The sequence below is a fragment of the Centruroides vittatus genome, unplaced genomic scaffold (genome assembly GCF_030686945.1).
Source record: "Centruroides vittatus isolate TY-2023 unplaced genomic scaffold, ASM3068694v2 contig_294, whole genome shotgun sequence".
Lineage (NCBI taxonomy): Eukaryota > Metazoa > Arthropoda > Arachnida > Scorpiones > Buthidae > Centruroides > Centruroides vittatus.
The window spans coordinates 85,775-99,367 of record NW_027121867.1 but is presented as its reverse complement, the minus strand read 5'-3'; the positions used below and the strand labels follow the sequence as shown (position 1 = coordinate 99,367).

The window sequence follows — 13,593 nt, the reverse complement described above, 5'->3', positions numbered from 1 at the left end:
AAAGTTTTGTATAATATTCTACCACATTCGTTATCGGAGGTGTTCTAGCCAAGACCTGAATGGAGGCATTCGGTGAAGTGCGATACGCTTTTGTAATTTGAATAAGAGCTCTCCGTTGAGCAGCAATAAGTTTTTTGTAAATGTGTACCTTGTGAATGTCGTGACCCCAGCTACCACATGCGTAGGTGACGATAGGTATGAAAATCTGTTTATATATAGTACTGACTGCCTCTGAGGCTAAGCCCCATCTTCTTTTCGCCATGCTAGCGAAGGTATTGAAGATTCTGCCAGTGCGTTCATTGAGATATGACACATGTTCCTGCCAGAGCAGTCGGTGTTCAAGTATTACCCCAAGGTATCTGATGGTTTTTTCAACCTTCACAGTGTTTCCGCCCATTTTTATAGTCGGAACCCTCCTATATAGGTGCTGGTGTCGTGGCTTATTGAAAATTATGCATTTAGTTTTCTTGGCGTTAAAACTGAGTTTATACTCTTTCCCCCAGAGTAAAATGTTTTGTAAGATATGATTGCCATTTTGTTCAAGTGCAGATCTTGAGCGTCCCCCATACAAAACAAGCGCGTCATCCGCATAAGCAATAATATGATGTTGTCCAAAGTCTTGTCTCAGAAAGTTATCAAACACTACATTCCATAAGATTGGGCCGCAAACCGACCCTTGCGGGCATCCACGTTCGACTTTCCTTTGAATGGTGTGTGCCCCGCAACAAAGATCTGCGTATCTGTGATCTAAGTAGTCAGTTAATAAACGATATAAGTTTCTAGGGCATTGTCGGCTCCTTAGGCTATTCAGTATCGACGGCCACCAAGCGCTGTCAAAGGCCTTGGCAATATCAAGGCTAATTGCTAAAACGTATCGGTTATCTTCAAGTAATGAGTTAATACATTTGATTACACTCTCAATAGCAGCTGGGGCCGAGCGTTGTGGTCGGAACCCAAACTGACAACTATGTAAGTATTGATTGGTCTCGAGGTGCCAATGTAGTCTGTTGGCTATTAATCGTTCTAATATTTTACCAAGTACCGGTAAAAGTGAAATTGGCCGGCATTCGTCTGTAGTTGCAGGTTTAGGTACAGGCACAATGCGCGCGTGTTTCCAAGAGTCAGGGAATATACCTTGATCGAGACATTTATTATAAATGTCTGTCAGTTTTTGTGGTATAATTAGCCATAAGTATTTAGCCAGTTCCGGCGAGATATCATCATGTCCTGCTGCTTTCCTGATGTTAAGATTAGCAAAAGCCGAGGCAATTTCCTCCGTTGTAAACTGAGGAGTATTTGGTGTATGTATTTCATTGTGAATATTTGCCCTAGTTTCCCGTTGATTGTCAGTGTCCTGCGACTCGGGATCCGGGATGCAGAAGGTGTCCATCTTTTTGTTGGCAGCCTCGGTAAAATTTTGACCAGCATGTGTCGAATGTAAGATTTGTCGATGTTTTAATTTATTAGTGCAATAGCGTGTAATAAATCCCCATGGATTGGAATTTGCTGCAGCACAAAACTCGTCCCAAGAGCGTAGCTTAGCCTGTTTTATTGCCAATTTATATTTCTGAAGATGATCTACAAATTGTTTCTTTAGATTAGTGCGGAGTGGCTCTGTATGACAATTCTGAAAATTTTTCCTTAACCGAACATTAGTAGCTCTCAAAGATGTCAGATCGCTATTCCACCATGGAACAGAAGTTTTGTTATTCCTATATTTAGGGATAAATTTCCTGCAGGCCTCTTCGATAACCCTAATAGAGTTATCCAGTTGTTGTCTAGTCATCTCAGTGTCAGTATGATCACCCAGCTGAAGATGTAAATCTAGATGTGTTTTCAAACCGTCCCAATCTGCTCTTTTTAAGTTGTATTTGAGGCGGGGTTGCCGTAAGTTAGTTGCATTATGGTGTTTGATCTTAAACGAGATCATAGCATGATCATCCAGAGAATCGTCCAGAATCCTCCAATCGCCCACAAACGAGAGACATCCCAATGAGCATGCAGTGATGTCAACCCAGCTTTCCCCGCGGCTGGACACAAATGTAGGAGGGGAGGACGGATCGTTAATTATTTGTATGTCATTCCGGGCAAAAAATTCCTCCCAACATCTCCCACGAGGATCAAGTCGGTCACCACCCCAACATGGAGAGTGTGCGTTAACATCCCCTGCCAATATGAAGAAAACATTAGAGAAAACGTCCATAATATTCTGTAGATTACGTAAATATTCGTCAAGATCACTATCATTTGGGCAGTATATATTTATAATAATATACCAGTGTCCATCAACAAGAATTTCAGTACAACAGACGTGTTCGTTACTGATATTACTGTGGTGTAGCATTGAAAGGTCTGTGTGTGGGGCAACAGAGGCAGCCCAAGGGTATTCCTCAGTACCAGTCAGCATTACACATGAGGAGGGAAGACAGGCTAGTTTAAATTTGATACAATATGGTTCTTGAAGAAGAACAAAGTCATGATCATTAACGACAGAGGCTAACAAGGAGGTTGCAGCTATTCTTCGTCCGTGTTATATTGCAGAATACTTATTTCGTGAATGTTATGTGCCATAGTCAGTTCTCTTAATCAAATTGGTCTTAATCCTTAGAAATACAGGGCATTGGTTATCTCTTGCATTGTGCGCTGTAGATGTATATCCTTCATGTTTACAGTTGCAACAAATTGCAAGTTTATCTATGTGACTGCACTCCTTAAAGGTATGCTGACCCGAACAATGGCTACAAGTAGATATCTCCTGGCTACACGATCTCGTGGAGTGTCCAAATCGACAGCACCGGAAGCATTGCAATACGGGACAAAAGTCCGCTACTTTGCATTTAGACCATTGCAACGAGACCTTTTCCATGCTTAAGAGAAGTTTCCGCAGGCCGGGCGCAACCTGTATGACCCAGTTGTAAAAGTGCTTATTTTTCCTGCCCATTTGAAACTTAATAGTGCAGGACGCATGAAATTCCTCAATACTGTAATTGTCACTTATGTAGTCATTTTGCCGGTACAAAAATGTAAGTAGCTCCTCCCGGGTAATCTGAGCAGGGACGGAAAAGATTGCGAGATGTGGGAGTCTCTTTTTGGGTTTTCTAAGCAATAGTTCAGGAACTTCCTTACGTATGCACTGCTCTAGCTTATGAACTTCCTCTGAGTTACTCATCTCGATAGCAACACCTCCACCACTGATGTTTCTGATTTTGTCAATTCCTATTCCGAGTTGGACAGGTTTAACTCTTTCATAAAGAGTTTGGCGCAGTTTGTTACAGCTTCTTTCCTCATCAGTGCTGTATAAGAGCAGAACTTCAGTGTTCGCGCCATTATCTTTACGGCGTTTATTAGTAGTGTTATGTAGCCCTGTCAGGAGTGCTTCACTATATGTTTTAGGTGGAGTGTTGTGAGCATGCATGCCCAGTTTGTCAATTGTGTTCAGTATATTTCTTTGATTGTTAACAATTTCCGTCATTGGCCCAGCAGTCAGTAAATGTTCCAAGCTTGTTGAAACCTTGTCCGTGACCCCTTGGACAATGTCAATGTGCGAGTCACTTGCTATCCGAGTGATCCCATCATCAATTCTGGTATTTACCCTAACCTCCATCTCTGTTAACTTTTTCATCACTGCATTATGTCCGTTTATGGTTGTGTTCAATTTATTTCCAATTTCACTAAGTGTTTTCGAAATATCCCTATGCATTTCAGCTGGATTTCCATCGGAGGCAATTCGAATAAGATTCCCTTCCATTTTGTCCAGCCTGTCCTGGATAGCATGTTGTGCCCTGTCAATTCTGTTCAGAATAGCACATTGTGTGTTATCAGAATCACCAGCCCCAATGCTTATTGTAGGGTCTTGCATATCCGTTTTTCCAAGTATAGATGCATTCAAATGCGCTGAATGGCACAGAGTGTCAAAGGCAGTTTCAGCAGAATCAATTATTGTATTAAATTGATCAAGTATGAAATTCATGTGCTTTGTCACATGGAATGTCCCATTTGGGTTGGCAGTAGCATATGCCTTTATTTTATTTAAAATCTCTTTAGCATTTGCACGGAATGTATCTCTGGCAGATTCCATAGTTTCCATGTAAACCAGTAATATACTTTAAAAAAAAAGAAATAGGCCTTTCAACTATTTAAAATGCGTACGTGTGAATATAATACTCCAGGCGCCTAAAAATAATCAATTAATTATAATTAACGGGTTATATATATGTCTGGTGATATAATCAATATGATTACTCCAGGACAACTTATGGTCTAGAATTATCCCCAGGTATTTAAGTTCTTTCACCACCTTTATATGTCTGCCATCCATCCGAAGAGTCGGAACACGTGCATAAAGATTCCTTTTTCTTGGTTTGCTAAACACAATAGCCTTTCTTTTTTCGGCATTGAAACAAAGTTTATTCATTATCCCCCAATCGTGTATTCTTTGCAATGCAAGATTCCCTTCAGTTTCCAAGTCAGCACGGGACTTTCCTCCAAAGAGAACAAAAGCGTCATCCGCATAGGCGATCAGAGCATCTTGTCCGAAGTCCTGACAAAGAAATCGATCAAAAAGTACAATCCATAGTAAAGGCCCGCAAACTGAGCCTTGGGGGCATCCTCTCAAGACATTACGGTGAAAAGAAAGGTGACCAACAGTAAAGGTTACAATTCTATTATCAAGATAATCATTAAAGAGTTGATAAATGTTACTTGGGCAATCAAAGGTCCTAAGCTGATGAAGGACCAAAGGCCACCATGCTGAGTCGAAAGCCTTACTTATATCCAAGCTCAGTCCAAGAACATAGGTGTTATTTTCTAATAGGCTCTGGATTTTTTTGTACCACCGTTTCAATAGCATTAGTTGTAGATTTCTGATGTCTGAAACCGTATTGAAAGTTGTTGAGTTTGCTTGAGGATTCTAGATGCCATGTGAGGCGATTAGTCATTAACTTTTCCAAAACTTTTCCCATGATAGGCAAGAGAGATATAGGCCTCAGATCTTGAGAAGAGGACGATTTAGGTATAGGGACAATTTGTGCCATTTTCCATAGCTCTGGAAAGACACCGTGGCGCAAGCACATATTATAAAGTTGAAACAGCTGTGTCGGAATAATTTTCCATAACATTTTTGCTATATCGACAGTCAAACCATCAGTACCAGGTGCTTTGCCTGTTTTTAACTCTCTGAAGGCTGAGTCTATCTCATTATGTGTAAAAATGGGATCAATCTTAGAGGAAGAGAATAAAAGTGACCTAGCATCTCGCAAACGTTTATGCCATACAGAATCTTCATCTTCAGTGTCATCCACACGAAACTTGTCAAGTAAGGTTTCTACGGTATCTTCTAAGTTTGTAGTGTTATAATTTCCAGCGCAAATTGTCGTAAGAATAGTACTCTTTTTTAATTTACCAGTACACATTTTTGTTAGATAGCCCCAAGGGTTCTCTGAGGCACGAGAGCAGTAGTCTTTCCAAGATTGCAATTTGATGTTTATAATCCGATCTTTGTAAATATGTTGATGTTGCAAGTATTCAGAACGACACCTTTGTCTGACAGAAGGATTGCGACAGCGTTTGTATTTACGGCGTAAATGAGTATTAGTACTGCGTAGTGCAGATAACTCTTCATTCCACCAGGGAACTAGTCTACGCTTGGGAATGGTCTTAGGAATAAAAGTATTACATGCTAAGTTGATATGCCCAATAACTTGATCTATAGCAAGTCTAGCCTCCTCTCTTACATCACAATCCGAAAAAATAATCTTAGATGAAAGATAATCAAAAATTTCAGACCATTTTGCACGTGAGGGATTAAACCGTGCCCTGCAAGCAAGGGGTGGACAAAAAGCTCTATTACAGATCTTGAAAACAATATATGCATGATCAGAAAAGTTGTGCTTTTCTAATACTTGCCAATCGGTAATAAATGTAAAGCAAGAACTGGAGCATGTGGTAACATCGACCCAAGAAAAATGCCGTTCATTATTAAAAGTAGGAGGAGAGCCTGGATCATTAATGAGAAGCAAAATTAATAACCATAAATTTTCAAACATATAACACTACAATGTAAACCTGTTTTTATGCGGGGAATTAGGGACCGCATTAAAAAAAACGCATTAAAAAAAATCTCACGAAACTTCACGAATGGCTGTAAATAATAGTTTTCGCAACACAATTAAAAAAATAATTTTTTTATGCGGTCAACAGGGACCGCATAAAAAAAGTCTCACATAGAAAATAACTCTAAACCGTACGTAATAGAATTTATTGACAACAGATGTCAGCACTTGACTGCATCGTCTGGTCTATCGTCTGTTTTACATATTTTTGTCCAGGTGGTGTTTTGTTTACTTAAAAAGTAAATTATTTCATTTTTCGCATATTCATGCAATAATATTACTATAATAAGTGCATTTATGCTATAATAAGTTTATTTAGCTATAATAAGTCAACGTGAGACATGACGAATCGCACGAGACTAGTCGCCAACTATACCGCACAAATTAAAAATTCGCATTAAAAAAATCGCACAAATAAAAATCGCACATAAAAAGAGCGCATAAAAACAGGTTTGACTGTACTACATTTTATGTAAATATTTTAAATTACCTGAATTAATTCTTTAAAAAAAATTATCTAATTTCTGCTGCTTTTTTTTATTTTCTGATGTTTGTGGGCTTGTCTTTCTTTTGTGGTGAACTTCATAATTGCAGGAAGGTTGACTTTTATTTTCCTCATTTACAGTTGAAGAAATTTCCTCGAGAACTGCACATGCAGAGGTAGAAGCAGTTTGCTTTTCTGCTAATGTAGAAGGTTTTTCAGAGACTTTTATAGGTGACTCATCTGAAATACATGTTTTTAAGTCCTCTTGATATGTTTTCCAACTTCTGTTCATATTCAGTAAGAGATCTTTGTGAATTGGATCAGTCATTGGATTTTTTGAGCCATATTTTTCACATGAGGTTTCTTTAGAAGCCATTAAATCATATTTAATAGTCTGCACTGCATCTAGGGAATCAATCTTAAGAGAGGTTCTATAGTCAGTGACAAGTGTATCCATTAAGTTGAATGCACTTTCCACTAATGGGCCATGGAAGCAGCTAAGGCAGGCTTTGACCAATTTAGCCAATGTAGGATACTTATAATCATTTGTGAAATCATCTTTTAAATTAAAAACTTTAGACCAATATTTATCAATTGTACACTTGACTTGATTTCCACTTTCATCAGATGTGTAGAGCATTTCTTTGGTGATATCAATATCACTCTGGTATAACCTTATTTCAGCTTCTACTTTTGACTTTTCATTATCACTAAAAATATGGGACATAAAAGATGATAATTTTTCAAAAGCTAATATTGTACTGGTTTTACCTCTTAGCTCTGGATCTAATGCTGTAAAACTAATTAGATATGAATTTTTAAGGGGTAATTTCTGTTTCATATGCTGTGCTGTATTAGTATAAGCTTTCATCAGAGAAATTTGGAATTCTTTTGCTATTGGATGATTTTTTGATAATTTCTTCAGGAGAGTGGAAGCTTCTGCACCAGTAAATATTACTTTGCTAGGTAGATGGAATTCTGGATTTGTGACATCAACCTTTAATAAATCATTATAAGATGTGCACTCTATATTTTCTGGCTTCATAAAAAAAGAGAAAAATTTTGCCATCAATTTATAAATACTGGAATGTATTAAATGAAGCATTGGTTTTTTTGTTTCAAATAATTTAATATATGTGTTGAACTCTGGTAATACTGCTGAATATAATGCCATATGCAATAAAGTTTTGTTTTGCATAACAAATAACCCATTTAGTATTCTTTTTTTCCGAGCTAAAGCATCCTTTGTGAGTTGTTGGGAATGCAAGCAAGAATACACCCCTTCAACAATTTTTTTCTGAGCTGCAGAAATATTTATTTTATTGTATACAGTTTCAACATAAGAAAAATAATCCCCTTTATCAGTTTTATCCAAGTAGTGAAAATAAAATGCAATAAGAGCATCCCACAGATCTTTGATTCTTTCTAAAACACACAAAATGTACACCCACCTATGGTCTGGTCTCTTCAAGGGCTTAAGTTTTTTAATGGCAAGGGATTCACAGATTTTGAAAAAATTTTCTCTTTTACTGCAGCTTTTCATATCAAAATAGATGTCATCAAACAAATCTTCTAAGTATCTATCAAAACATGAAGCAAATTTTTTTGCACAGTTATTAGCTGTGTGACATGTGTCACCATCAATATCTAATAAGTGGGGTGCTTTGTTTGATCGTAGTCTGGTTTCAACACCCTTTTTTTTTCCCACGCATGGTGTTACATGAGTCCATTAATACACTAATTAAGTCCCCTCGATGTGGGTTCCTGTCCGTGGTGAGGGGACCTCCCAGAGATGGTTTAGTAACTTTTCTTTACCATCCCTGGGATCTGAACGCCCACCCACGTGTTTGCCGTGCGTGGTGACCCGTATGCCGGAAAAGGGGATCCTGGTAGTTGAGGGGCAACATAACGTCCCCAACACACTGCTTTGGCCCCTGCTTCGGATAAACGGGAGGCTCAAATCAGGCTCCGTTTGAGTCAATCGGCTGGTCGTTGAGTCATTCTTGACCTCGGCCTGGAGTCAACCGATCGATGCAGACCGGGCGGACACGTCAGACAAGGTGTGCTCTTCTCGACTGCATTGTGAGGGTATAGCTCCTGGGAAACCCTGGTGTGACGGTCTATGGGATCCTCTCATGTGACGGCATCCCCTTGTTGGGCCCCATGGTGGGTGGGGTCACTAGGAGCTGAATATCTACTCTTAAATATGGATTCTAAAACCCCAAAAAATCCAGACATGCCAAAAAATACAAATGAAAACATTTCCAGCCAGCCATGCTACTTGATAGTGCATGCTACTGGAGAAAAACCTCTGTCAAAATGCTCCCCTTTCTTGATCCAGAAGTTATTCGAATCAACCATTGGGCACCTGAAGAAAACACAGAAATTGAGGTCAGGGGACCTACTTGTAGAAACTGCCTCACCTCAACAATCGGCAAAACTTTTAGCTACAAAGAATTTAGGAGAAATTGAAGTGACAGTCACACCACATGGAAGTTTGAATTCATCACGTGGTGTGATATCTGAGATCGATCTGATGTCTGAAGATGAATCAGATATCCAGATCGGTCTTTCAGACCAAGGCGTCACTGCTGTCCGACGCATCTCCATTCGTCGGGATGGCAAGTTGATTCCTACAAAACATCTTATTCTGACATTTAATAAACCGACTTTGCCATCTGTTATTACAGCCGGTTATCTACGCTGCCCAGTTCGCCCATATGTTCCAAATCCGCTGCGTTGCTTTAAATGCCAGCGATTTGGACATTCACAAACATCTTGCCGAGGGAAAAGCGTATGCGCACAGTGTGGGACGGAAGGTCACGAGAGTACCGAATGTAAAACTACCCCATGCTGTGTGAACTGCAAGGATGCCCATCCTGCCTACTCCCGAAAATGCCCTGCATGGCAGAGAGAGAAAGAGATCCAGCGAGTGAAAACAGTCAACAACGTACCTTACCCAGAGGCTCGCCGCATGGTCACTTCAAGTGCACCACTGAAGCAGAAGACATACGCTGCTGTCTTGAAATCCACAAACACTTGTGGAGTTCAAACAGATATCTCTGTCTCTCCAAGTGAATCCTTTACTCGCCATGCGAAATGTTTAATACTGCCATCTACCCAAACACCAGAAAAAGAGAGCAAGAAGACAAAGACACCCCTACCTAAAACAGGGGTAATAACAAGAAATGTGGGTTCAAAAAAGGCCAATAAAAACCCACTTAACAAGCAAAAAGTAAAAGTTGCCCTCTCTAAATCAGCTAAAAAGATCAGAGACTCAGTCTATGAGTGAGTTCTCCGACTTTTCTGATGAAGAGACTAATTCGGAGGTTACAAAACCAAAGTCACCTCCAAAAGAGAGACCCCCTGTTAAATTAAAGAGGGATACCCTCGCAAAGAATGCTACCTCAAACACATAATGGATTATAAAATAATCCAATGGAACTGTCGTGGTTTTCGCAACAACTTCTCTGACGTTAAACACCTGACATACTCTACCTCATCTCTCTGCGTGGCACTCCAGGAAACACATCTAAAACCTGGAGAAAGAATTTCTTTAAAAGGATTCGATCTTTACCGTAAAGATGACGACAGCCACACCCGCGCCAGTGGAGGTGTGGCTGTACTGGTTTCAAACCGCATCCCGTCTTTTCCGGTACAAATAACAACAGAGCTGCAAGCTGTGGCAGTCAGAATATCTATGGGCGTCACTGTCACAGTTTGTTCCATATACTTGCCACCAGATGTCAGAGTCAATGAGGATGAATTGGATGCATTGGTTGAACAGCTGCCAACTCCTTTTTTTTACTTGGTGATTTCAATGGCCACAATCCAATGTGGGGCAGTCACGATATCAACCATCAAGGCAGAGCCATTGAGAGATTTATAGGTAATCACCAACTATATTTATTTAATACTGGAGAAGTGACATACTTCCATGCCCCAACAAGAACATTCACTGCCATTGATTTATCATTAGCTAGTCCAAACTGTTTTCAGCGTTTACATGGGAGGTTGGATCTAATCCACTTTCCAGCGACCACTTCCCAATATTTTTAAAATACCGAGGCAGAGAAAGCTGTGAAACAGCTCGTCCACTACGCTGGAAACTTGAAATGGCAGATTGGCCCGCATTCTTTTCTTTGGCTAACGTCACTGAGGAAATGGTCAATACTGCTGATATCAATGATGCAGTCGAAGTTGTCACTTCCAGTATTATTCAGGCAGCCGAAAAAACAATGGGGAAAACGTCAACCAGATATCCAAAACATCCGAAACCATGGTGGGATCAAAATTGCGAGGCAGCATTTAAAAAGCAAAAGAAAGCATGGGGGATTTTCAGAAGATACCCCACTGCTAACAATTTGGTTGCTTTTAAGAAAGCAAAGGCTAATGCCAGAAAAATAAGAAGGCAAAGCCAAAGGGACTCTTGGAGGAAGTATGTTTCTAGCATAACATCTTCCACCAGCTCAAAAGCAGTCTGGGATAAAATCCATAAAATCAATGGAAAATATGCTTCTCACTCTCTGTCCATGCTGGAAAGTAATGGCACAATAATCAGTGACATAAAAGGTATTGCTGATTTGTTGGGTGAAACATTTTCGTCTTCATCCAGCAATATTATGTATACAAGGGATTTTCAGGCTTATAAAGTCCAAACTGAAAAACAATATCTAAACTTCCACTCTCCATCTAATGAGGAATATAATGTGCCATTCAGCAGAATAGAACTATGTACAGCAATCTCTCGCTCAGGGAATACTGCTGTAGGCCCGGATAAAATCCATTACAGCATGATTAAAAATCTGTCAGACAATTCCCTTAGTAACCTTCTGAATCTGTTTAACAGAATATGGACAGAATGTATTTTCCCTGACTCTTGGAGGCTATCAATTATTATTCCTATTCCCAAGCCAGGTAAAGACTGCAAGAATCCCTCCAATTATAGACCAATTTCTCTGACTAGTTGTCTCTGCAAACTTTTCGAGAGAATGGTCAACAGACGCCTGATGTTCCTCCTAGAGGAAAAGAACTACTTTTCACCACATCAGAGTGGATTCCGTAGGAACAGAAGTACCACAGACAATTTAGTAAACCTTGAAACATCTATACGCGAAGCGTTTATTAGACGACAGCACTTAGTGTCTGTGTTTTTTGATATAGAGAAGGCTTATGATCGCTGCTGGCGATATGGAATACTCCGTGATCTTCATGAATTTGGACTGCGGGGTAATCTGCCAATTTTTATAAAAAACTTCTTGCAGAATCGAAGATTCCAAGTCAGGATGGGCAACACTTTGTCTAGGCCTTTCACACAAGAAGAGGGTGTTCCTCAAGGTTGTATTTTGAGTGTGACTCTGTTCCTAATCAAAATTAATAGCATAGCTAGATGTCTTCCTCCCAGTGTGAAACACTCCTTGTATGTGGATGACTTTCAGATCTCCTGTCAGTCTACTAACATGAGTTTTATTGAAAGACAACTGCAAACCTCCCTAAATCGCATTGACAATTGGTCCAAGACCAATGGTTTCAGTTTTAACGTAGAGAAGACCTCGTGCATTCACTTTTGCCGAAGGCGTGGTTTGCACCTGGACCCTGAAATTCACCTAAATGGGGTTAAAATCCCAATGGTCAATGAAGCAAAATTTTTGGGTGTCGTGTTTGACCAAAAATTGACGTTCTTGCCACACTTGCGCAATTTGAAGAGTAGATGTTTAAAATCTCTGAACCTTTTAAAGGTATTATGCTGCTCATCCTGGGGAGCAGACAAATGTTCGATGCTCAGGATATATAGAGCCCTCGTTCGCTCTAAGCTGGATTATGGATGTGTTGTTTATGGCTCTGCGCGAGAATCTACTCTTCAGATGCTGGATCCAATCCACCATCAAGCATTGCGTTTGTGCACTGGTGCATTTCGAACTTCTCCTGTTCAAAGTTTGTACGTGGATGCTTATGAGCCTCCACTATCTCTTAGGAGAGAGCAGTTGTGTTTGTTCTATTACATTAAACAGAAATCTCTGGCTAAACCTTCAGTTTATTGTAGAGTATCAGATACTCAGCTGAAAAGATTATTTACAGCTCGCCCAAGTTGTGTCCCTACATTTGACATTAGAATGGAGAATGTAAGCAGCACGATTGACCTGGACACAAGCAACATTTCACAGGCCGAGGTCGATAATATATCACCTTGGTCAACTCCTGTGATAACTGTTGACATTAGCTTAAAGCAGTTTCCTAAAGAATCCACCCCGGACTACATCTATATGCAGCACTTTGCAGAAATTCAACACCATGACAGGAATTTAATTCCTATTTATACTGATGGATCGAAATCGGTTGATTACGTTGGCTCAGCCTTCGTCTGCCAGGATGAGATCGTGGCAGAACAAATTGCATTGAATTCTTCCATCTTTACTGCAGAGTTGCAGGCTATTTATCTAGCCTTAAAATATGTAATTAGGAAAGGTCATCGTCGCTGTGTTATTTACACTGACTCAGTCAGTGCACTTCAGGCTTTGATCTCACATGAACCTAGTTCTCACTCTATAGTGATTAAAATTTGCAAACTGTTTTGCCATCTTATTGCGAGTAATATTTTTGTAAAATTTTGTTGGGTCCCAGGCCATGTAGGTATAAGAGGGAATGAAGAAGCTGACGCAGCTGCAAAGTCAGCAAGTCCTCCTCAGCATACAATGTTTATTGAAGGAGGTGACTTGAAGCTAGTCGTTAAAAAACGACTAGCAGAGAGATGGCAAAATGTGTGGAACGCACAAGTCCACAATAAACTTTACGAGATCAAGCCTATAATAGAAAATTGGACACACAACAAACAGTATGACAGGAGATCCGAGGTCATTCTTACTCGTTTGAGAATTGGACATACTCGACTGACTCATCAATACCTTCTGACGGGTGATGACCAGCCTGTGTGTCAGTATTGCAATTGTACTGTAAGCGTTAAGCACATACTGAGCAATTGCACTGCCTCTGAAAGGATTC

General features: G+C 39.9%; 2 protein-coding genes across 2 annotated transcripts; one reads left to right on the top strand and one right to left on the bottom strand.

The window, feature by feature from the left end:
- Window positions 1–6,613: 6,613 nt before the first annotated feature.
- LOC136972513 (uncharacterized) lies at window positions 6,614–7,435 on the bottom strand. Its single transcript, XM_067267097.1, has one exon. The coding sequence runs from the start codon at window positions 7,433–7,435 to the stop codon at window positions 6,614–6,616; it is 822 nt and encodes a 273-aa protein (XP_067123198.1).
- Window positions 7,436–8,343: 908 nt separating this feature from the next.
- Window positions 8,344–10,173, top strand: LOC136972512 (uncharacterized). The gene has a single exon (XM_067267096.1). The coding sequence runs from the start codon at window positions 8,717–8,719 to the stop codon at window positions 9,884–9,886; it is 1,170 nt and encodes a 389-aa protein (XP_067123197.1). The 5' UTR covers window positions 8,344–8,716; the 3' UTR covers window positions 9,887–10,173.
- Window positions 10,174–13,593: the final 3,420 nt, after the last annotated feature.

Excerpts from the sequence above, each read along its gene's own strand:
- LOC136972512 (XM_067267096.1), top strand. The coding sequence starts at position 8,717 with ATGGGATCCTCTCATGTGACGGCATCCCCTTGTTGGGCCCCATGGTGG.
- LOC136972513 (XM_067267097.1), bottom strand. The coding sequence starts at position 7,435 with ATGAAACAGAAATTACCCCTTAAAAATTCATATCTAATTAGTTTTACA.